The following is a 23,844-nucleotide window of genomic DNA, read 5'->3' as shown; positions in this document are numbered from 1 at the left end:
ATAATCTCACAACTTAATCCTAGATTATATCTTTGTATTATTTTATCATGCCAACCGAACACCACCTAAGTTGCGGATTGTGTAGTTATAATTAATAAGTTATTTTTATTCGTATTTTAAGTTCCCACATTAGTTCTTAGTTGTTTATGTTGGTATTTTAATTTCTTTCACCTCGAATTAAAGACCGTGACGATGTCGCCAAACCTTTTAAGTGTAGCAATGCATAAGGAATACTATTGTTTCTTGTGGGATCGACATCCACATTTGTCATATAACTAGTACTCGTATTTTGGAAAGTGAAAACAAGTGACGAAAAAAAAGAACTAAGTGCAAAATCTCATATCTTCAATCTAGTGGATTTATCACATTTCTATTATCTTACTTCATTACAACTAAAATATACAAACATATCTTTGTTAATATGATTGAATAAATTGTTGTAAAATAACATTTTCTTTTATATTAGTGAAACATCTATGTGAATCATACGCATTAAGTAGTGTTTGATGTGTAATGTGAACTCAAAGAAAGAAATCTAGAATAAGAAAGTTAGAATAGTCTCAACAATTATGGATGGACCAAAAATAGGTGTGAGGAGTGTGCAGCAGCAGTACATTAATTTTAAAAAAATTAGTAGGAGTATTAAATGTTACACAAAAATGGATCCAAGGCTGTCGGCACCGACACAACTATACAGCAGTGTAAGTTTTTATCCCTATATATTTAGGTTTTCGTTTCATGAATTTAAATAAAAATTATCATCTGGCTCACTATAATTATAATATAAAGTAAGTACTCCATGTGTTAGGTTTTCGTTTCATGAATTTAAATAAAAATTTATCATCTGGCTCACTATAATTATATACAAACTAAGTACTCCATGTGTTCTTCAATATCTGTCTCACTTTAACTAAATATGGATTTTAAGAAATATTAAAAAATGTAAGTTAAAAATAATTAATGGAATGGCGGTTAACTTTTTAATATTAGTATTTGTATTATTATAAAAAAAGTGAATAAAATGAATAAGTGGAACATGAAATCTATAACAAAAAAATGTAGTGAAACCAAAATAAAAAATTGGAGACACAACAAAGGAAGTATTATTATGCTAGATATACTACTTAATATTTTCACTGAAAAACTGATTTTTATTTGTTCATCAGATTTAATCTTAATTAAGTTGACCATGTATATATATAAATTAATAAACAATCTGATATTCATCCTATATAGGTTACTGGGGATTAAATTGCAAAAATAGATTTGTTGAATTTACTAGAAACACATTCTACTCCATAATTTTGAATGTGACTTCGCACCTAAGTAGAGACAGCTAGACCAAGAGAATCTATCCCATTTGAAAACTCGTAACAATAATTAAACTCCTCAGCAATATTGGTCACAAAGCTCTCCATCAAAAATCAAACCAATTCTTAAACCAACACAAAAAATTAACTCAAATGAAATCCTTTCATATAAATAACAATTATAACCACAATAAATTACTTTGAATATGATTCATATAATTATAAATTCCCCATTTAAAAAAAAAAGTTAACTCTTCTTCCCCTCCTCACCACCCTCTTCCAAATAAGCCTTCTTCCTCCTATCAAGCCTCCCCAGCGAACAAATCACAACGAAACACGTGGCGTAAACCGCATGCACCTTCCAGCTGGCCCTCGGCGGCTGGCGCAGCACGGCCCGATGGAACACCGCGGTGTAGTAATGCAGCCCCACCGCGAGCCCCACCGCCGTCTGCCCCAGCCCCAGTGCCCTCGCCGCCGCGCCACTCTCCGTCGAGAACACCAGCACGAGGTACATGATCAGCAGCAGCAGGTACAACACGTACCCTAGGGTTTGCAGCACCTGCACCGCCATGTAGGCCGACTGCGCCGCCGCGTAGAATAGCCTCAGGGGCTCCAGATTGGTGGCCAATGCGGCTATGGAGAGGATTGAGAAGTATATGGAGAGGTAGATTTGGATGAAGAGGATGAGTTTTTGGAGGGAGAAGTAGGCGGTGATCTTGGTGAAGAGGAGGGAGACGAGGATTAGTGGGATTGTGATGAATGCGAAAGAGATGGCGGAGGCGGCGGTGGAGGCGTAGCGGCTTCCGACGTAGGGTTTGAAGTTGGTTGTGAATTGGGAGTTGTATTTGTTGAGGTAGGTTTTGGAGGTTTTGGAGATTCTCTCCATGTCTGGGAGGAATGTTTCTTGGAATTTTGATGGGAGGTCTGTGAATTCTGAAACGAGGTCTTCTTCTTCTGGCTCTTCTAGAGCCTTGTGGTGATGGGTTTTTGGTAAAGTTTTGATCTTGGATTGGTCTGAGGGTTTCTTGATCTGGGTTTTGGTTAAAGTTTTGATCTTGGATTGGTCTGAGGGTTTCTTGATCTGGGATTTGGGGTTTGTGGGTGATGAAGGGGTGGTTTTGGTGGTCTTGTTTTTGGGGGGATTTGGGAGTGATTTTATGAGTTTTGTTTGGTTCTTGGTGATCCCCTCAAAGGCTGAGTCTTTGGTTTGGTTTTTGGAGAGTTTGGTTTGGTTTTTGGGAGAAGGGTTTGGGGTTTTGGGGAGTTTGGTTTGGTTTTTGGGAGAGAGGTTTGGGGTTTTGGTGAGTTTGGTTTGATTCTTGGATGAATTTGAGGAAGATGGTTTGATGAGTTTTGAGTGGTTTTTGGTGGTTGTGGTGGTTTTCTTGGTGATGATTGGCTGATCATTGCTGCTGCTGCTGTCATCTTCTAACTCAAGGAGCAATCTTGATCTGCTAAAAAGGTGGTGATTTTGAGATTGAGCTGTGGAAATCAATGTTGAAGTGATGAAAACTAGGAGTAGACATGCATTTAGCAGCTTCTTCATTTGGCAGAAATTCTCTTGAACTGGAGCCATACTCTCTCTTTCTCTCTCCCACTAGGGAGTGAGATCTAACAGAAGAGGAGAGAGAATAAATGGGCAGATAAAAGAGAGAGAGAGAGTAATGATATATGGGAAGTGGTTTGGTATGTGAAATAAATGTGGTGGGAAAGAAAGCAACTTTAATGCCAAGAAGAGAGCAGTTGAGATCACCTCACATGGTGCAACAGTACTGTAACCACACTTATTTAGGCTCTGCATCTAAATGACTTGATAAGTGATCTCAATAATAAAAAAGGAGGAGGATTACTATTCAATAAATTAAATACTACTCCTATTATTAGTCATATACTATTTGTACAATCTCTTTGGCCTCACATGAAATTCAACATTGGATAATATGGATTGACAAATCACATAGGAATCTAGCTTTTCATTGGTAAGTAAGGATTTATTTTGCATTATTTATTTTTGTGGAATTATTATTATATTCCATCTGTCCACAATTTAAAGTCGGACTTTGACTCAATTCTATTTTTATAATAGAAAATGAATATTGTAATTAGTTACGGAAAGTGTCAAAAATAGAAAAAAAAAATATAGACATTGTTTCATAGATTGGCCAAAATGAAACATTAATTCGTGATATTTAAAGATAGTTCAAGATATATTGTCACAAATTGAGCTTTCAAGATAAAAGATTAATTGAATAAGAGATAATTAAGTTTAAACATAACATTTAGTCAAAAGCAAATCCATTTCATAATTATTCTCAAATTCTCAAATTGTCATTTTATATTAATAAAATTAATATGATCTTAAATTTAATAATGTATTAGATCTCTGTCGCCCACATGTGATACCCTATTCTTTTTCTTGTTTGAATTTATTTCCCTTTTCAAGATTCTTCTTTACATCTTTGTCAATCCATATCAATATCATACTCTCACATTGAATTATAATAATGAACACATTGATGATCCGATTTATTTTACTTACATAAAATAAGCTTTATGTTAATGATATCAATATTATGCACAAAAATACCTTTTTTGCCCCAGGGAAAGATAGATCTACTTTTATGTTTCAAAATGCTTGAGAATTTCAATGACTTTAAGAACAAAGAGAAAAAGACTTTATAATGCACATGGAGATTATTAAAGATGGGTCACATCAGCTACTCACTTATTTGGATCAGCAAGAGAAATATGAGCCAATTTGAATTAAGAGAGGCTAGTGTCAAAATTTGAATCTAAATTCACAATTTTTAACCATATTTTGATATTCAAAATTATGTTATTTAATATGAAATCAGATTTAGATCTGGATATATGTTGAGAATTGAGATAGTATCACACGAAATTCTGCTGTAAGTAAGTTTTGTACTGTAATTTTTATGACAAACACATAGTAGTATAGTTTGTTCCCGAAGGCCCCACTAAAATATTAAAGACATTTAATTTCAATTAATTTATGATTTTGGATCTTACAAACAGACAGTTTGGTAAAACAATGCCTTTTTCATTAATTATAATTGGAATCACTTTGATTTTCCTTATATTATTATATGCATGTACCAAGGTGAGATTTATAATTTGGATCAACAAATACAGTATAATTAATCAATGTACACAACTATCAAATCTAAATTCTACTACTAAACTAAACTAAACTAAATATAAGACCTATCTATTAATCAATGCCACTATGAAATTTGTAAATGGTAGATCTATTTAGTAGTTAATGTGCTCTAACAAAAATAGTTAACATAGTTGCTTCACACAGATCCATATTGTTAATGTCCCCAGTATAAAATTGATTACATTTCACATTGCATAGAATACCCTCTTCAACATTTACATTTGTCTAAAATTATTCATGTTTTCTATTTATTCTTTAGACAGTAGTCAATTTTTGTGTGGTGGGTGGGCTCAAGTCGAGTCATTTGTGCGCCACATGCTATGTTTTCTCCAACATTTATGCGTCGAAAGTAGGTCCCAGTCATATATGTATCCATAATTTATTTTTCTCCTAGACAATTGTAATAATTATTTTAGGAATCTCAAAGTTAGATGGGATAATTGAGGAGGTCATCTCCCTAATCTTTAGGATAATAGTATTCCTCTCGTCCTATAATAAGTGAAGCGTATTTCTATTTAGGTCGTCCAACTAAGTAAAAAAAATCACTGTCTCTCTCTTATTTTATCCTATCTTTTATTTTTTCCACTCCTACTTTATTCTTTCTTTATTTAATCATTAAACACTACTCACTGTTTAAAAACCTGTCACATGTAATGAAAAAGAAGAAGCATATTATAATTCTCAATATAAATGGATCTTGTAAGAATTAATTAGATTCCCAAGGTTCACTGACCAATACCTCTTTTATCACCAACAAAATGCCGGTTGTTTGATAAGTTTACCCACCAAAGCCAAATGAATAGATTATGAGGTTAGAGAATAATTGAAATACTCTTGAATTCCAAAAATCCAACATACTTCAAATCGAAAAGGAGGTGTAGAATCGGTTGCTATTGTGTCTTTTAGACTGTTCGGGATGGCGGAAGATGCCATCTTCCCACCGATACTCCTCGTGTGTTTGGCTGCACGTTGGGTGGTCGAGTATGCAACGTCTGTTGCGGAACATAGAAGAAAGAAGATAAATCCTAGTTGAAGTTCTAGGGGCGATTTCTCACAAGAACCGTGAATGAGATAAGTTTAGTTATTTCTTAATAAATTATGATATAAAAAACTCCCTTAATTAAGAAATTTAACCACCCCAAGAATACAGAAAATATTAAAGAAGACTACAAAATATATGTTAAATCAAACAATATTAAAAGATACGTTGGAGATTGGGAGAGATTTTTTAGGAGAGATTTTTTTGCGAACTTGGATATGATTTGAGTGAATGACAACAACTTAGAAAACTCCAGTGTTTAGGGAGAGAGTGTGAATACATAAATTAGAACACCAATGGCCGAAGAGTCCTTATAAGTACGCTTCGTCTCTGACACCCGAACTAAAAAACGTAGAGCCCCATCGCATCGGATCATCGGTTTGGTTTATTGTACTGAGATTAATGGACCACAAAAACATAGTACGCATTCCGTCCTAAAATATAGACTAGTTTTATTATTTTTTGTCGTCCTCTAAAATTAGACCTAGTCCAAATATATAAAGTTTTCAATAGATAATAATCATACACATCATTTATAATGTGAACTACCTTTTTCTCTCTCTTACTTTTTCTCATCTCTCTCTAACTTTACCAATTGCACATTGTCATTTACAAGTCTGTCTATTTTTTGAGGATAGGGGAGTATATTATTATCTACTATGATATTGTATTGTTATTTTTTTTATATTACCATCTATGATTTAAATAAACAAACCAATAGCATGTCTAATGAAGAAATAAAAATTGGAAGGTGAGATTCAAGGAAATTTGCATCGGGTCTTCGTGTTGGGCTTATACTTAATTAAAGTGAGCTCTAATTTTTATTACAATCAAAATTAATTTGTCTGTCAAAACATACTACTGTGCAATACATTAGGATTTTCTTAGATTATGAAATACTTGTGTTTTTAATAAGTTAAAATAGTGTATAATTAATATCGTATATTCAATATCATATTCAAATATAAAGAAAATAATAATCACTGAGATTTGGAGTATATTATACTACTAATAATTAGCAAGAAAAATTTATCCCACAATGAATCTATTAAATGTTATAGCACATTACTATCAATAGTCTAACTAAGGATAGCCGACATCCAAGTAATACTGAAACCATTCAGAATATGATGTGGGCCAATTTTTATCAGCTGTTTGAATCGGCCCAATCAAAGTGAAGCTTTAGTTATGGGCTTTGTCATTTTAAAATTATAGTATCATTATTAATACTCCTAGTTAGTTAGAGTAATTTAAATCTGACGTTTTCAAAATTAATGAAGAAACTGTTTTTCAGCTCACAAAATGAAGCAGGCACTAAAGAATAATACTAGTACTACTTTTTTTTTGAAAGAGTGGTTGTATTTATTAATTAAAACCCAGAAAAAATTGACTTACCCAAAGCCTCTCTATACTTTAGTTATCCCAAATTATTGTTTACGAGTTAAAATTTCATTAATGAGGTTGGAGTAAATGTTGGGAGGAATGGCCTAATCCTGAGGAGCAACGGATAAACAAGCCTCCTCAATTGCAAGAATATAATAGGAGCACAATATAATAACACGATGTGGACAAATCAATAATATGATAATGAGAAGTGTTAATAGAAAATACCAACACCAAGATTTTACGTGGAAAACTCTCTTCAATATGAAGAGATAAAAACCACGAGACCCACCGGTCTACCAAATCCACTATCACCAAGGAGAGAATACAACCAAGAAGTTACAATGATATCTAATCCTTAACAACACAACGAAGGCACTAGATAATCAATACAAAGTCAAAATAGATGAAATAAACATCTCAAGAAACTGCAGTCACGTTCAGAAATTTATACCTGAAGATCTAACCGTTCAAATTAAATTTCCTTCGGTCAGATCGAAGAACCACGAGTCTTACCACCAGTTAAAATTTCAAGTCGATCGGACAATGTTTAGACCTCCGATCAAGACAAAACCTGAGACTGCGCAGTGCAGAAACTTTTAGAACACTTTTTCCCCCTTCTTTCCTTCTACACGTTTTTCTCTCTCACTTCTCTCATTTGTTGCGGCTCCTACACTCTTGGCATGTAATGATAAGTTCTCCATTGACCTATTTAAGTAAATAAATGGGCCAATAATATTTGGGTCTTTTTTCCACAAGTTGGGAGTCCTAACCCAACAAATCGCCCCCCTCCCAACTGTGTGGAGGATCTTGTCATTCCGACAAGAGAACAACAAGCTTCAAACTTACGTCTTGGCAAAATTTTGGTCATCATTTGACCAAACCCACAATGGTCACAACTAGTGTTCGTGTAGCCTTGTTGCCTCATCACAGACTCACATTTCTTGAACCATTGTTTCAAAGCTTGCTTCAAATCGTACAAGCTCTTTTTCAACTTGTACACATAATCCTCTTTAACTTTCACCCTAAATCCTTTTGGATGCTCCATGTAAATTTATTCAATCAAATTACCATGAAGAAATGCAGTCTTACATCCATTTGCTCAATCTCCAAATCAAGGCTTGCAACTAGCCCCAACACAAATCGGATTAAAGACATCTTTACCACGGGTGAAAAAATCTCATCAAAATCAACTCCCATTATCTGACTGAAACCCTTAACAACCAATCTTGCCTTGTATCTTGGTTTCGAAGAGTTCTCTTCTTATTTTAGTCTGTAGATCCACCTATTCTTCAAAGCTCTCTTACCCTTCCGTAACGGCATCAAATCAAAAGTATCATTATCATGAAAAGACTTCATCTCATCTTCCATTGCAAGAAACCAGATTTACTTGTCTACATCTTCCATAGCTTCTTAAAAGTACTCGGACTCTCCCCCGTCAGTCAAGAGGACATACTCATTTGAAGAATATCTAGTAGAATGTTGTCTATCTCAGGTACACCTTCTGGGTTCAACATCTTGTGGATCATTATTATCAATATCTGGAGGATTTTCTAAATTTTCATCTTGCTGGGCATCAGCAAAATTATTAAGCTGCATTTCAGCTTCAACTGCATTACCATCATCTGTAGTAGGCAAGTGTGGTAAGAACTTGGATCAATATCAATGAGGTCATCATGAGAGTGAGAATCTGAACTCTCTACCTTATCAATGTCATCAATAGTCTGGTCTTCATAAAACACCACGTCACGGCTTCGTATTACATTTTTCTCAACAGGATCATACAATCTGTAACCAAACTCATCTTGACCATATCCAATTAAGATGCACCACCTTGCCTTAGTATCTAACTTTGACCTCTCATCTCTAGGAACATGAATATAAGCTTTGCAACCAAACACCCTCAAATGATCATAAGAGGTGTTCTTCTCTGTCCAAACATTTTCTGGAACATCACCCTGCAAAGCAATCATAGGAGTCAGATTAATAACATAAGAAGCAACGCATAAAGCTTCTCCCCCAAATAATTGTTGAAGTTTCGACTCCAGTAGCATGCATCTGACCTTATCCATCAATGGATTTTCCAAATTTTCATCTTGCTGGGCATCAGCAAAATCATTAAGCTGTATTTCAGCTTCAACTGCATTACCATCATCTGTAGTAGGCAAGTGTGGTATAGAACTTGGATCAATATCAATGAGGTCATCATGGGAGTGAGAGTCTGAACTCTCTACCTTATCAATGTCACCAATAGTCTGGTCTTCATAAAACACCACGTCACGGCTTCGTATTACCTTTTTCTCAACAAGATCATACAATCTGTAACCAAACTCATCTTGACCATATCCAATTAATATGCACCACCTTGCTTTAGCATCTAACTTTGACCTCTCATCTCTAGGAACATGAACATAAGCTTTGCAACCAAACACCCTCAAATGATCATAAGATGTGTTCTTCTCTGTCCAAACATTTTTTGGAACATCACCCTGCAAAGCAATCGGAGGAGTCAGATTAATAACATAAGAATCAACACATAAAGCTTCTCCCCAAAATGACTGTGGAAGTTTCGACTCCAATAGCATGCATCTGACCCTATCCATCAATGGATTTTCCAAATTTTCATCTTGCTGGGCATCAGCAAAATCATTAAGCTGCATTTCAGCTTCAACTGCATTACCATCATCTGTAGTAGGCAAGTGTGGTATAGAACTTGGATCAATATCAATGAGGTCATCATGGGAGTGAGAATCTGAACTCTCTACCTTATCAATGTCATCAATAGTCTGGTCTTCATAAAACACCACGTCACGGCTTCGTATTACCTTTTTCTCAACAAGATCATACAATCTGTAACCTAACTCATCTTGACCATATCCAATTAAGATGCACCACCTTGCTTTAGCATCTAACTTTGACCTCTCATCTCTAGGAACATGAACATAAGCTTTGCAACCAAACACCCTCAAATGATCATAAGAGGTGTTCTTCTCTGTCCAAACATTTTCTGGAACATCACCCTGCAAAGCAATCGTAGGAGTCAGATTAATAACATAAGAAGCAACACATAAAGCTTCTCCCCAAAATGACTGTGGAAGTTTCGACTCCAGTAGCATGCATCTGACCTTATCCATCAATCTTCTGTTCATCCTTTTAGCCAACCCATTCAACTGAGGCGTCTTTGGTGGTGTCTTTTGCTGTCTAATCCCTTGTTGTCTACAATACTCCTCAAACTGTCCACAGTACTCACCACCATTGTCTGTCCTGATGCACTACAATTTCTTTCCAGTTTGTCTTTCTGTTAAGGCCTGAAACTCATTAAACTTGCCAAACATTTGATCTTTAGTCTTCAAGGCATATACCCATAGCTTCCTGGAATGATCATCAATAAATGTCACAAAATAAAATGCACTACCATTAGTTTTTACCTTCAAAGGACCACAAACATCTAAGTGAACCAAATCCAATAAATTTGGTTGCCGGTGAGGAGGATTAGTTTTGAAAGATACTCGATTATGTTTCCCCTCAAGGCAATGAGAGCACTTTTCAAAACTAGAACTTTGAGCACCGGGAAGAACATTCTTCTTCACCAAAGTTTCAAGTCCCTTGGCACTAATATGACTCAACCTCTTATGCCACAATTCTAGTGAACACTGCTTTCCAACAACATTCACTGAGTCATCTGAAACAGAAGCTTCCAACATATACAAATTTTCCTTCAACTTCGAACTTTTAGCCAATATCAGGGACCAAATGCTAATCTTCCATTTTCCATCAACAAAGTTATTTCCATATCCATCACAATCAAGTCTCCCAATGGAAATCAAGTTCAGCCGAACATCTGGAGCATGTCTAACATCTCGAAGTAGTACTGTAGAACCATTCTTCACTTTGAAATGAATATTTTCAATGCCAGCAACTTTAGCAAGACCATTGTTGCTCGTCCTCAAAGGACTAAAATCACCTACAGTATAAGTGCTGAAAAACTCTCTTCTGGGGGTAACATAGACTGCCGCACTAGAGTCACCAACCCAACATATATCAGAAGAGACCAAATTAGTATCATGATCATCAGAAACAATGACAAGATCATCACTTGTAGCAGCAGCAACATGGTCAATACTATCTTCTTCAGACGTCTCTGTATTCTTATTATTCCAATTCTCCTTGTTCTTGAAAGACTAACAATTTTTCTTGATGTGACCTGGCTTGTGGCAATAATAACACTCAACATCCTTGTATTTGGACGATCTCGACTTGCTTATACTCTTTCCGCTATTACCTTGATCTCTATTTGGATTTCTCCCCCACTGCTCTATAAACATGACTTCATTCTGCGACGATGTGCCTTGAGTCTTCATTCGAATCTCTTCATTGAGAATTCCATTCTTGGCATAATCAAATGACATTTTTTCTCCAGGAGCAGAGTCAGTGTGCGAGACTCGAAATGTCTCCCGAGAGTCAGGCAAAGTGTTGAGTAACCATAAACCAAGTATCTAGTCCTCAAAAATAACACCAACACTAGACAACTGATTTAATACGCCTTGAAACCAGTTCACATGATTCGATATAGACGAGCCTTCAGAGTATCTCAAATTAATCAACTGTTTCAGCAGATAAAGTTCGTTGTTACATGTATTGGAAGCGTACAACTTCTCAAGGGTATTCCAGAGTGTCTTCGCATTTTTTTCATTTTCAACAAGATTGTGAACATTGTCGTCTACCCACATTCGAATATAACCACACACCTGTTCATGCTTAAAAACCCAATCTTCATTATTCTTTGAATGCGGCTTCTCAACATGCAAACTTCTCACAAATAAAAGATCTTTCATCTTGCCCTTCCAAATGTGATAATTCATTCCATTCAAGGAAACCATTTTGCTAGTATTAACTGCCTCCATAATTCATGCAAATCAAACAACCACAACCGTGGCTCTGGTACCACTCTGTTGGGAGGAATGGCATAATCCTGAGGCGCACTGGATAAACAAGCCTCCCAAATTGCAAGAATATAATAGGAGCACAATATAATAACACGATGTGGACGAATCAATAATATGATAATGAGAAGTGATAATAGAAAATATCAACACAAAGATTTTACATGGAAAACTCTCTTCAATGTGAAGAGATAAAAATGACGAGACCCACCGGTCTACCAAATCCACTATCACCAAGGAGAGAATACAACCAAGAAGTTTACAATGATATCTAATCGTTAACAACACAACGAAGGAACTAGATAATCAATACAACTTCAAAATAGATGAAATAAACATATCAAGAAACTGCAGTCACGTTCAGAAATTTATAGTTGAAGATCTAACCGTTCAAATTCAATTTCCATCGGTCAGAGGGAAGAACCATGAGTCTTCTACCACCTGTTAACATTTCAAGTCGATCGGACAACGTTTGGACCTCCGATCAAGACGAACCCGAGGCTGCGCAGTGCAGAAACTTGGAGAACACTCTTTTCCCCCTTCTTTCCTTCTACACGTTTTTTTCTCTCTCTCGCTCTCTCTCTCCTCTCAATTGTTGCAGCTCCTACACTCTTGGTAGGTATTTATAAGTTCTCCATTGACCTCTTTAAGTAAATAAATGGGTCAATAATACATGAGTCTTTTTTTCACAAGTTGGGAGCCCTAACCCAACAATACAGGATCTGGGAATATTTATACTCCATCCGTTCCATAAAAATACTTTATATTTTAGTCCGTCCTATAAATATATCTCTTTCTATTTTTGGTAACTTCTTTCTCTCTGATGAAGTGGCGCAATTATCCACTAACAATACTCCAATTATTTTTTTGTTTCTATCTCTCTTATTTTCCCCATTATTTATTAATTTAAGTATCATTCCCAATATTCTTGCAAGATTTGCCCATCCGTTGCCAACTGCGCTACGGCCCAGTGAGCATCATTCCAAATATTCTTATTTTTATTGAACAAAGTAAGTATTTGTTTTTTTGGGCATGCATATTGCATAATAACGCAGACTAATTTACACCCAAATAGTACATAATTGAGGTTATGAAAGAGTACAACTCATGCTAATTACTTTTTCGCATAGGTTTCGGACGCCGAATTAATAATTTATTTTGTTAGTTAGATAGGCAAATATAATTTGAAATACTTACTAAAATAGAGTAGTCACTATCTCCTACTCAAGATGTTCAATCTTTCTTTTTAAGTTTTTCTCATTCAAAATGTCCACTTTTGATATTTAAAAATATATCTCTCTCATCTCTCCTCATTAAAATATTCAACTATTTTTTTCTTTCTACTTACTTCATCTAACATCTCCTCCTAAAATTCCGTGCCACTCAAGAATATGGACATTTTGATTATGACGAATAGAATATATATAATATTTTATTAGTATATTTGAAATTTTCCTAGAATTTGAAAATATTCTAAAACAAAATTTGTGAAAACTTGATCGTATATTGGGAACCATTGAGCACATTCATTCATTGGGCTTGGAAAAATTGTCTGACCATATGGAGAGGCCAGTTGATGAGTGGGTACAAAGGAACGCACCAGGCGATGATTCTGTTCCTGACAAGCGGCTTTGGATATGGCTTGCTTATTTTGGAGTGACCGGGTCTAACAACGTTGTCAATTTCTTGAACCAATCGCCTCTTTTCAATTAACAATGTTGCAATAGAGCCCCAACCATCGAATTAACAGCCAACGACCGACAGTATCATATAGGGGTACTACTCAGTAGATGGCACACAGCCAAGGTGACGTGTATTTGTGAAGTCGTCTTTATTTGCTCAAAGGCAAGAGGCTGCACAGAAGGATGTGAGTGGGCATTTAGTGTGCTACAATCGCATTGGCCATTGAGTAATAGTGAAAGGTCCGGCGTGTGTTTGGTACAAATCATTCATCTCTGATATCATGTATTCATGCATCATCATGCGTAACATGATAGTCGCGGATGAAGGTGAAGGAGTAACCAATTGGGGCGATGAGGACGTTGGACCTAGCTCTGGTGTAGCCCACAAGCCCCAACATCAAGGTGCATAAGCCCAATTCAAGAGTTTATTCGTCAACATGCATACGCGAGGAATAAGCTCATACTCAACTCTAACAAGATATGATCGAAGAAATTTTGTCTTGTAACTGTTAAGGTTTATTTTTCCCTTATTTTCTAAGTATTTTTTTTCCTTATATTTTTTTCTGCATTTAAATCTATGTTATTTTGCTATTCTATTATTTGTACTAACTTTAAATTTTAAAAAATTTGTGAAAAATGGTGAAAATAATTGTGACAGGCGTTGAGGCTGAAATGTTAAATGCTAATGGGGTTGTGGATATTTTGTCCACTACTGTGGATGATGCGAAGGAACAAAAATGGGAGTAATCCTAAATAATCAAGTCTTTATTAAAAATAGAATTAAAATATTCAAAAAATATTACTCCCTACATCTCACGATAAGTGAGCAATTTATTTTCGGATGTTGTTTTATACGAAAATAATAATAAATAGTTAAAATAGAGGGAAAGTAAAGTAATAGAAAGAATAATATAAATTAGAATCACATCTACGTTATTCTCTATATTACTTTACTTTCACTCAACATTAACCATTTATTATCATTTTCGTAAAACAACATCCAATAAAGAAATTGCTCACTTATTATGGAATGGAGGGAGTACATACTTTTGATTTATCCAAATTTTTAATCTTTGTTCGTCCTAATTTGTGTAAAAAAAACAAATAACCAATAAAAAAAAATTGTACTCCTTCTGTTATCAAAATGTTGTCCATGTTTGACTCGGCACCGGTTTTAAGAAATATGAAGAAAAGTGAGCCGAAAAAACTAGTGGAATGTAGGCCCCATATTTATATATTAGTTTTATAATAGAATGTGAGTGTAATTAGTTAGTGGAAAATAATATCCATTTACCAACAATAGAAAAAAAAAGCAAAGTGGACTATATTTTACGGACGGACCAAAATGACAAAATTGGACAATATTTTATCGACAGAGAGAGTAGAACAATAAACTCAATTCACGATCAATCCAACCCGCCCCCAACCCGAATTAGAATGTTGTAGGTCCCACTCCCTCCTCCATTATGGGATAGACGAGCAGTAGCAGTTGCCTAGAGCGTTTGTGGAGAGGGTGAATTTTAGTAGAGGCCCCTCCTATCCCTTATCTATTTTTTTTTTTTTAAACTATTCTAAACTCTTTTCTTTTTCTCTCTATTATTTTTTTTTCTCTATTAGATAATTAATTAATTTCATAAATGATACTCCCTCCATCCCGGACTACTTGCACTTATTTCCTTTCTGGGTGTCCCAAGTTATTTGCACTCTTTCCATTTTTAGTAAAAAATATCACCTACAGCCGCAATTGTTGACTTTGCTATACACTCATTCCTTAATTTCTGTGTCGAAAAGGAAATATGCGAGTAGTCCGAGACGGAGGGAGTACAACTATATCTTGTTGTTGTTTAGATCTTTATACTTGATCTATTTTTCAGTGAAGGATTGAATTGTTACAAATCAAGTACTATACTATAGTATATGACAATTTTTTCAACGTCTGAAAATTACTGGACTAATCAATAGTACTATTTACGTGGCAAAATATTTTTTTTTCAATAGATTAAACCATACGGATGCCCTTATATTTTCACACAATTTAACAAGGACGGATAAAAGCTGGTGAACTTCCACAATAGGGGCATCCTAGCAATAGCCTAAGCCAAAAACTGCTCTTGACCACATCATCATGTCCTTCCCACAACCTAGCAATATGCTAGCTAATGCCCTAACCCTACAAAAAAAAACACCAAAAACTACAACAACGAAATGAATTGGAAAAAAAAGCATGGAAAAAAATAAATAAAATGTGAATGGGATATTTTGGAAAAAATTTAAAAATCGATTAGCCGATCGCTCATCCACGCAATAATGGACAAGCGATCGGCTAGCCGCTCTCGTCCGTCACGCTAGCCGGTTGCAATAGTGGACTAGCCGAGCGCCCTAGCCGCTCACTGGCAGCCAGGGCGCCGGCTAGTACACTATCGTGGATACTTAAGTCTTGGCACACTAAGAGTGTCCACTATGGGTAGGACGCGGCTATAGCCGCGTCTGGGGGCGGTGGGCGGGCGGCTATAGTGGGGAAGGTGGGCGGACGCGGATTCGGGGCGGTAGGACGGCGGACGCGGGATAGCCGCGTTCGGGGCGAGACCGCGGCTAGGGAGAATGGGTGGGGCGAGGGTTGCGGTGCCCTATTGTGTGGAAACGAGGCGAATGCGGGCGGCGCGGCGGTGAAACGGCTGTGCAAGCAGGGGGTGGCGGTGGGAGTCGGGCGTCCTCACCATAGTGGACACCCTAATATAAACAAATTTGAGGTAAAATAATGAAAAACCTATTGACATAGCAGTATCTTTTTTCCTCTATCATAAAATACTAGATTGGGTGGAGTACGTCATCGTGTAACGTCTAACAATTGCTATAAGAGCATTAGAGCATCCACAACCGTGCTCTTGCCAGCGGCACGGTTGTGGGCCCGGGCGGTACTATTCATGCCTGCTCTCTGGCAAGAGCACAACACCCACAACTGTGCTCTTCCGCAAGGACGAGCACAATTAATATAAAATTCAATTACACAAAAACATTTCCATAATATTAAAATTCATTTAAAACCCACAATAAATATTACAAATGACAAATAAAATTAAACATTGCATAATTAAAATCCTAAAAATTAAAAATTACATAATTAAAATCCTAAAAATTAAAAATTACATAATTAAAATCCTAAAAATTAAAAATGACACTACTCGTTGCCGAATTTCGCCCACATGTGGTTGATTAGGTCTTCTTGTAGTTGATTGTGGATTCGAGTATCGCGCATTGTGTGTCTTGTCTCGATCCTCTGGCCAACCGTCGTATGCTCGCCTCGGCGTAGGGGAGACCTCGCTGTTGAGCTTCCGGCTTCGTCCTCGTCGTAGAAGCTAGCCGCCCTCGGCCCTTCGTCGGCTATAATCATGTTGTGTAATATAATACACGTGAACATGATGTCGGCGATATTATTCACGTACCACAGCCGAGCCGGGGCCTTCACAATGTTGAATCGAGCTTGAAGGACCCCGAAGGCTCTTTCGACATCTTTCCGCGCTGACTCTTGACGCTGCGCAAAAAGAACCCGTCTCGGGTCGTGCGGGTTGTGGAGCGTCTTCACGAACGTCGACCACCTTGGGTAGATACCATCGGCGAGATAGTAACCCATGCGGTATATATTTCCGTTGATGGTGAAGTCGATCGCCGGTGCTACACCATTCATCACATCATTGAAGAGTGGTGACGAATATAGCACATTCAAGTCGTTGTTGGATCCAGCAACGCCGAAATATGCATGCCAAATCCATAGGCGGTAGTCGGCGACCGCCTCAAGGATAAGCGTTGGGCCGCCGCCTTTGTGACCGCTCAAGTGTTGCCCCCTCCAAGCAGTCGGACAATTCTTCCACCTCCAATGCATGCAGTCAATGCTGCCAAGCATTCCGGGAAAGCCATGGACTGATTCATGAAGACGAAGCAACCGTTGGCAATCATCAGTGGTGGGTGCTCGAAGGAATTCATCCCCAAAAGCAGAACGAACGCCCTCGCAAAAATTCTTTAAACATAGGATTCCAGTGGACTCACCGATATGCAAATACTCGTCGAACATGTCGGCCGTTTGCCCAGTAGCGAGTTGTCGGATGGCACACGTACACTTCTGCAACGCCGTGATACTTTGCCGGCCGGCTGCATCTACACCTGTTTGAAAGTATTCAACACGTGCGGACAATGTGTTGACAATTAGCATGAACAAGCGCTTTGACATGCGAAAACGGCGCCTGAAGTAATCTGCCGGAAACCGCGGCTGGTCGGCAAAGTAGTCGGCAACGAGCCTTTCGTGGGCTCCCTCCCGGTCACGATGGATGTACCGTCGATTTGATCTGGTTCGTTGAGGAGGAGGAGCAGGGGTATTCGCCGCGACATATGCTTCGTAAGCGGCACGATGTTGTTCGTAGTATTCTTGTTCTTCGCGTTCCGCTTCCGCCATAATATGGGTGAAATCCATTTGAGATTTTGAGTGGGTGATGAATGTGTTGATAGTTTGTATGAGAATTATGAATGAGAGATGAATGAGAGATGATTTGATGTGATAAATGGATGATGAATGTGTGTATTTATAGATGATTTTGGGGAAAAAAAAAATAAAAAAAAATCAAAAAAATTTAGAAAAAACGGGAAAAAAACGGCCATATTTTTGGGATTTGGAAAATATATTTTTTTTATTTTTTAGCATTATTTATAATTAAATACCGATTTTTAAAAAAAAAATAAAAAAAAGTTTAAACACAACGGCTATGCCGTTGACGAATGGGAGCGCGCCACGTGTGCGTCCGCTGGCACGGACGTGCTCGATACATCGAGCAGCGCCGTGCCAGCGGCGCGGCTGCAGCGGCGGCGGTCCTGCGCCTTGCCAACGGCGCGGACGGCGGTGGCGTCTTTCGCCACCGCTGCGGATGCTCTTAGCAATGGGGCACCCTAAGGCGCACCCTATGGCGCGCCACGTCAGCAGTTTTATCCTCCTACCTCCCCACCTGCAGTGGGGCGCCCTGAGGCGCGCCCTATGGCGCGCCACATCATCATTTTATTGTTTTGTTTAATTAATTTAACTGTTTTCAAATAACAAGTAACGAGTAAATAAAAAACGGTAAACGGCGAAGTTTTAATAAAAAAAAGTTACATCATTGAACTAATAAAAAAAAAAACTAAGTCGGACCAATTCCCAACTTCCGACGCAGCTCATCGAGTAATGGGTGTTGGTGTCGAACGAACGATAATCGCCGGGTTCTGTACCCGGCCAATGCGCCCCTGCGCTAAACGTAGGACTATTGGGGCTTGAATCCATTTCGTAGTAATTATGTAAATGTAAGTTTTGAAAATGAAATCGCGTGAAATGAAATGTTACAAATGAACGGTACTTATAAAAAAACGAAACCGCCGACCTCCACAATGGGGCGGACGATGGCCCGGACGATGACCATCGTCCGTGCTTTCCTCCGCGACCGAAGTATAGGGCGCGACTATCGTCCGCGCCCTATGGCGCGCACCTGCAATGGGTGCGGACGATGGATGGCGCGGACGATGCATGCCATCGGGCGTGCCATCGTCCGCCCATTGCGGATGCTCTAATATCTTAAGTGGGGTTGTTCCATAATGTATCTCCGCATACCTAATAGATTTGTTAAAATCTTAATTTTACATTTTTTTTTTCTCAAAGTAAATGCTTTTTTTCTTTTAATGTCATGGAAACTAACTTAAAATCTTGGTGCTTCGTACCTTAATTAATAGTAGTAGCAAACTAACACACTTTTTTGTCTCGTGATTTTTTAAAATAAACGAACGTACGCTACACAAAAAACGCCAATTACCAAGGGATTTACTGAGTCCACAATTTCCGTTGGCATTTACCGATGAATTAGAGCATGCGTAACGCAAGGGGCCGGGCCGCATCTCGCGAGTCCCGGCCCGTCCCGAGCGTTGCACGGAGGAGAGTCACGACCCAGGCCGCTCCCGGGGCCGCGTTCCCGGCCTGGCTAGCGTCCCGCGTCCCGGCCCGGGACGGCGTTGCACGGTGACGGGCCGCAAGGCGCGAGTCCCGGCCCAGCGTTGCACGGTGACGGGCCGGGCCGCAAATCCATTTTTTTTAATTCGATGTCTATAAATACGAGCCTTTGTTGTGCATAAATCTTACGTGCATTCAATTTCAATCCTACGTTACATTTCAATCCTCTATTAACTCGAACAATTATACCCTTTGTGTCGGTGTAAATGGATTGGTTCAACAGCGATCAACGTGAGATGGAGGAGTTCGTTAACTCGAACAATTGGTACATACCGGCGTCGCCACCATCGCAGCCGACGCCTAGTCCGGGAGTCGGTAGCAACGTCGACGGAACATCGCCGGTCACCACCGAAGAGTTCGAGGTCAGTGAGATGGAGCCCGCTCAAGAGCGGGGCAAGGGGAAGGTGGGCGAGGAGGATGGGCCGAAGAAGTACAGTCCGCAAGAGACAATGTGGCTTGCGAGGAACTACATCGACATCGCCGAGGATCCTATCATCGGCAACCAGCAAACCAGCAAGGTTTTTTGGGAGCGGATTGCTGAGAAGTATAACGCTGGCCGTCCTAAAGGGTCGATCGAGCGTAGCTACGTGAAGCTGCGCAAGCATTGGGACCGGGTCCAGGCGGATATGAGCAAGTGGAACGGAAAGTGGGCCAACGTAGTCCGGATGTGGCCGAGCGGGCACAACGAGGCGGACCTCGTCCAGATGGCGAAGGATGCGTTCTTCGCTGACGGGAAGAAGGCCTTCAAGTACATCGACGTTTGGAAGCTCGTCGAGAAGAGCCCGAAGTACACCAGCGGTGCCGAGCCGGCGGCAACTGGGGCGGCGAAGAGAACCAAAGTTTCCGCCTCCGGAAACTACTCTTCGAGCGAAGGAGGTCCGACGATCGACCTCAACGTGACGGACGACGACGTCTTCGGCTCCTCTCCTAGCATTCAGAGCCGCCCGATGGGAACAAAGGCGGCCAAGAGGAAAGCAAAGGGGAAGGCAACTGCGAGCAACTCCGCTATGGTGCCACCACCGACCAATCCGTCTCTGGATAAGATGTCCGACACTTTGTCGGAGATGAATATTACATGGCGGATGAGCCAGCTGACGGAGTTGACAACGAGGGATACATCGAAGATGTCGGACGAGGAGCTCGAGTTGCACCGTGAGATGATCGCCTACCTTCGCGCCCAAATGAAGAAGTAGTAGTCGTGGCCCGGGTTTCTTGTATTTTAAATTTGCTTCGTCTAGTAATGTAATGTTAATTTCGAATGAACAATGCATTTTTCCGGTTTCAATTGTTCAACGAATTGCGTTTTCGAGTTAAATAGGTTGGAGTTTTGAATAGTGTCATTTATTAGTTGCGGCCTGCAGGGTTACAGCAGTTGGGGCCTGGGCCGCAACTGTAGAGGAATGATGACGTGGAGGGGACTTGGGGCCGGAAATGGGGACGGGGTTACTGATGCCCTTACCAAGAGATTTGCCATTGATAATATTGCTGACGTCATTTCCGAAGGTGTAGTGATGGTTTTGACATTTTATTTTAATTACTTTCACTTTCTACCCCTCTTTTCATCCCATCCCATCCCATCCCATCCCCTCTTTTCAACCCTACCCTCATTTTACCATCGTTCTCTCTTTCTCCTCCAATCTGCTCAATTATTTAGTCAACAACCATAACACAATCAATAGGCAAAATGTCACTGAGCCCGGATCTCAGCCATCGTCACCGGCGGAGCTGCCGGAATCGGCCGAGCACTGGTGCTAGCTCTCGCACAGAAAGGAATTTTCATCACAATCATTGATTTTTCTCAAGGCAAAGGCATACAGGCGGAATAAGAACTTCGCAAGTTTCACACCGACCTCAAATTTCCGCCGGTGCTGTTCTTCAGGAGCGACGTCTCCAATTCAAGTAAGTGAGAGGTGTTCGGATTTTATGCCTTTTTGCGTGAATTAGTATGTTCAGATGTTTGATTTTGCGGCAGATGAACTCGCGGGGGCTTTCCGTAAGCACGTGGACACTTACGGAGGATTGGATATCTGTATCAAATCTGCTGGAATCAGATTGAAGGCTTTAAATCTTGGAGGCGTGCAGTTGATATCAATTTTGTTGCAGTGATTGAATCCACATGTCGGGAGGTTTCCTTGTTGAGCTTTTTGGTTGTATTTTCTGCGTTGAAGCTGCTGTAACTTCAAATTAAGATGAAAATTTGTCCTCCTTCAGTTTTGTTTAGTGTTTTCTTATCGTAATATGTTGCACCTAATGATTATATGATATCTTTCTCTCAGATGACTGCTCAAATACCTTTGAAATATTTCATTTGGTAATGTACTAGTGACTAGTGAGGCATACACTCATTTTAGCTAAGTGTTGAATTTTATGATTGTTTTGTCAATTTCATATTCATCCTGATCCTCACATTCACCTTTGGATAAGGATAATATATCATTCCGCTTACACCAAGCAAGAGGATTCTAGTGAAACGCTACCTTGGCCTTTGATCGTAATTATCAGTTGTGCACCCTGGTCTTGTTTACAGGTAGCCTTGTAGCTAGTTGCAAGCAGTGGCAGAGATGGAAGAGTGTTTATGTTAGTTGAACAGATAATCCCTCAAGCAGCTTGCTCTAGGCATGGTTGGCTGTGGGTGCTTTTTGTGTATGGCTTGTGCACATTTTGATGATCATTTGCCACCCGATTACTTACCCTATTGAAAAGGTGATGCAGTTATTTTTGTAATTTGGCAGCTGATAGTTGACAATTATGTGTTTACGGGATACTAACTTGAACATTTGCTTAACAGCCTATGAAATTGATCAAACGGAAGACGTGATGATGCTGAGTTGGTTCAAAAAAGGAAAGAATGAGGACGGAGGATACATGAAGGATAGGCTGCCGGAAGATTACTGCTGCCGCATTTGCTTTGATGACTTCCACATTCTATGTCGGACTAACTGTGGCCATTGGTTTTGTGGCAAGTCTTTCTCTTTCTGCATTTCTTTCTTCCCTCTTTCTTTTCAACTTCAACTTGAAATGAAGAAATTGGAGTCTTAAATTTGTGGGTTTTGGTTTCTTGTTGCCTCTGCATAAAAAAGAAATGCTGCTTCTGTTTATCAATATTTGATTAAATGTGGGAGGAAATGAATAGATTAAATGTGTTTTTTGGCTAAATTTCTATCAATCAAGAATCAAGATGGAGATAAAAGATTATAAACAATACTCTGTTTTACACTATGTGTCTCCTAATTATGTTTTTCCTTTCCAAATGGTTTATTCTGTTGATTAAATGCAATCATTTCATCCTCAAGAACACCTACTTATGGGATTACATATGATCTTTGTCCTATTGCAGTAGCCTGCCTTCTTCTACTGTCAATATTCATGGAAAATTTCCAGTATTTCAAGTGTCCTATGTGTCGATCCTTGATATCTAATCTGGTTCCTCATTCATATGTATAGTTCAGCCAGGAAGACAAGTTCGCAAGATACTCAGAGAGCTCAAGCGATACAATTAGTTCAAGTACTTTTGTTTAGTTTTCTGTAAAAGTAAATATTGGTGTATGTTGCTTTTACATTCATATGTCATGCCTTGACATGTTTCCTCTAGATGGATGTAATGAAATTGAATGGATAACTGCTAACTGTTATTTGCTAATACAAGTCTCATTGCCATTTGACATGCCTTTTGTTGCTGTCTCTTTTACTTTTAGAATAGCTACTTCAGTCTAGCGGTTTTCTAGTTTTAAACTCTTGTAGACATTTCATGTGATTCCAATTATATATATGTATATATTTATTGGTTTATCTATCATGATTCTCATTTGGTTGGTTATTATGGAATGTTTATTGCTTTAATGTAGCTATAAACATGATTTTGTGTATAGGTCTATAGAAAAATAATAAAATGGTGCTAATATGTTTTTGGAAGATTACCAACGGGCAAATGTCGTTGGTAATTTGAAAATAAAAATATCAAGAATTGCCAACGGGCAAACGTCGTTGGTGAATACCCTAAAACCTAATCAACAATTACCAACGGATCTTCCGTTGGGAAATTTATCGACGTCTTAATTACTTTGGTAAAAAAAATTTCCGACGTTCATTTTACTTATGGCTCGTATCTGTTGGTAATCCCTTGGTAACACAGTTTACTAACAGATAAGTTGCTATTACCCATGGATTTTTCCGTTGGTATTTTGCGTGTTTTTTTATAGTGGTATACGTCAAGGGTCAAAACATGAAAAATGAGAGAGACCAAATTTGATCACATATTCCATTCAATGTCTATTAAGTAATTGGAGT

The 23,844-nt window shown here is 38.7% G+C and overlaps 1 protein-coding gene and 1 long non-coding RNA gene across 2 annotated transcripts; one reads left to right on the top strand and one right to left on the bottom strand.

The window, feature by feature from the left end:
• Window positions 1-1,454: 1,454 nt before the first annotated feature.
• LOC121768888 lies at window positions 1,455-3,091 on the bottom strand. The gene has a single exon (XM_042165490.1). It carries the CDS (start codon window positions 2,884-2,886, stop codon window positions 1,558-1,560), a length of 1,329 nt encoding a protein of 442 aa, XP_042021424.1. The 5' UTR covers window positions 2,887-3,091; the 3' UTR covers window positions 1,455-1,557.
• An 18,036-nt stretch (window positions 3,092-21,127) lies between these two features.
• LOC121768731 lies at window positions 21,128-23,221 on the top strand. Its single transcript, XR_006043402.1, has 3 exons — window positions 21,128-21,456; window positions 21,530-22,260; window positions 22,346-23,221. It is a non-coding gene; the product is annotated as an uncharacterized LOC121768731 (long non-coding RNA).
• The last annotated feature ends 623 nt before the right edge of the window (window positions 23,222-23,844 follow it).

Source organism: Salvia splendens, chromosome 15 (genome assembly GCF_004379255.2).
Source record: "Salvia splendens isolate huo1 chromosome 15, SspV2, whole genome shotgun sequence".
NCBI lineage: Eukaryota > Viridiplantae > Streptophyta > Magnoliopsida > Lamiales > Lamiaceae > Salvia > Salvia splendens.
Note: the sequence above shows the minus strand (reverse complement) of the source record. Positions and strands in the feature narration are given on the sequence as shown.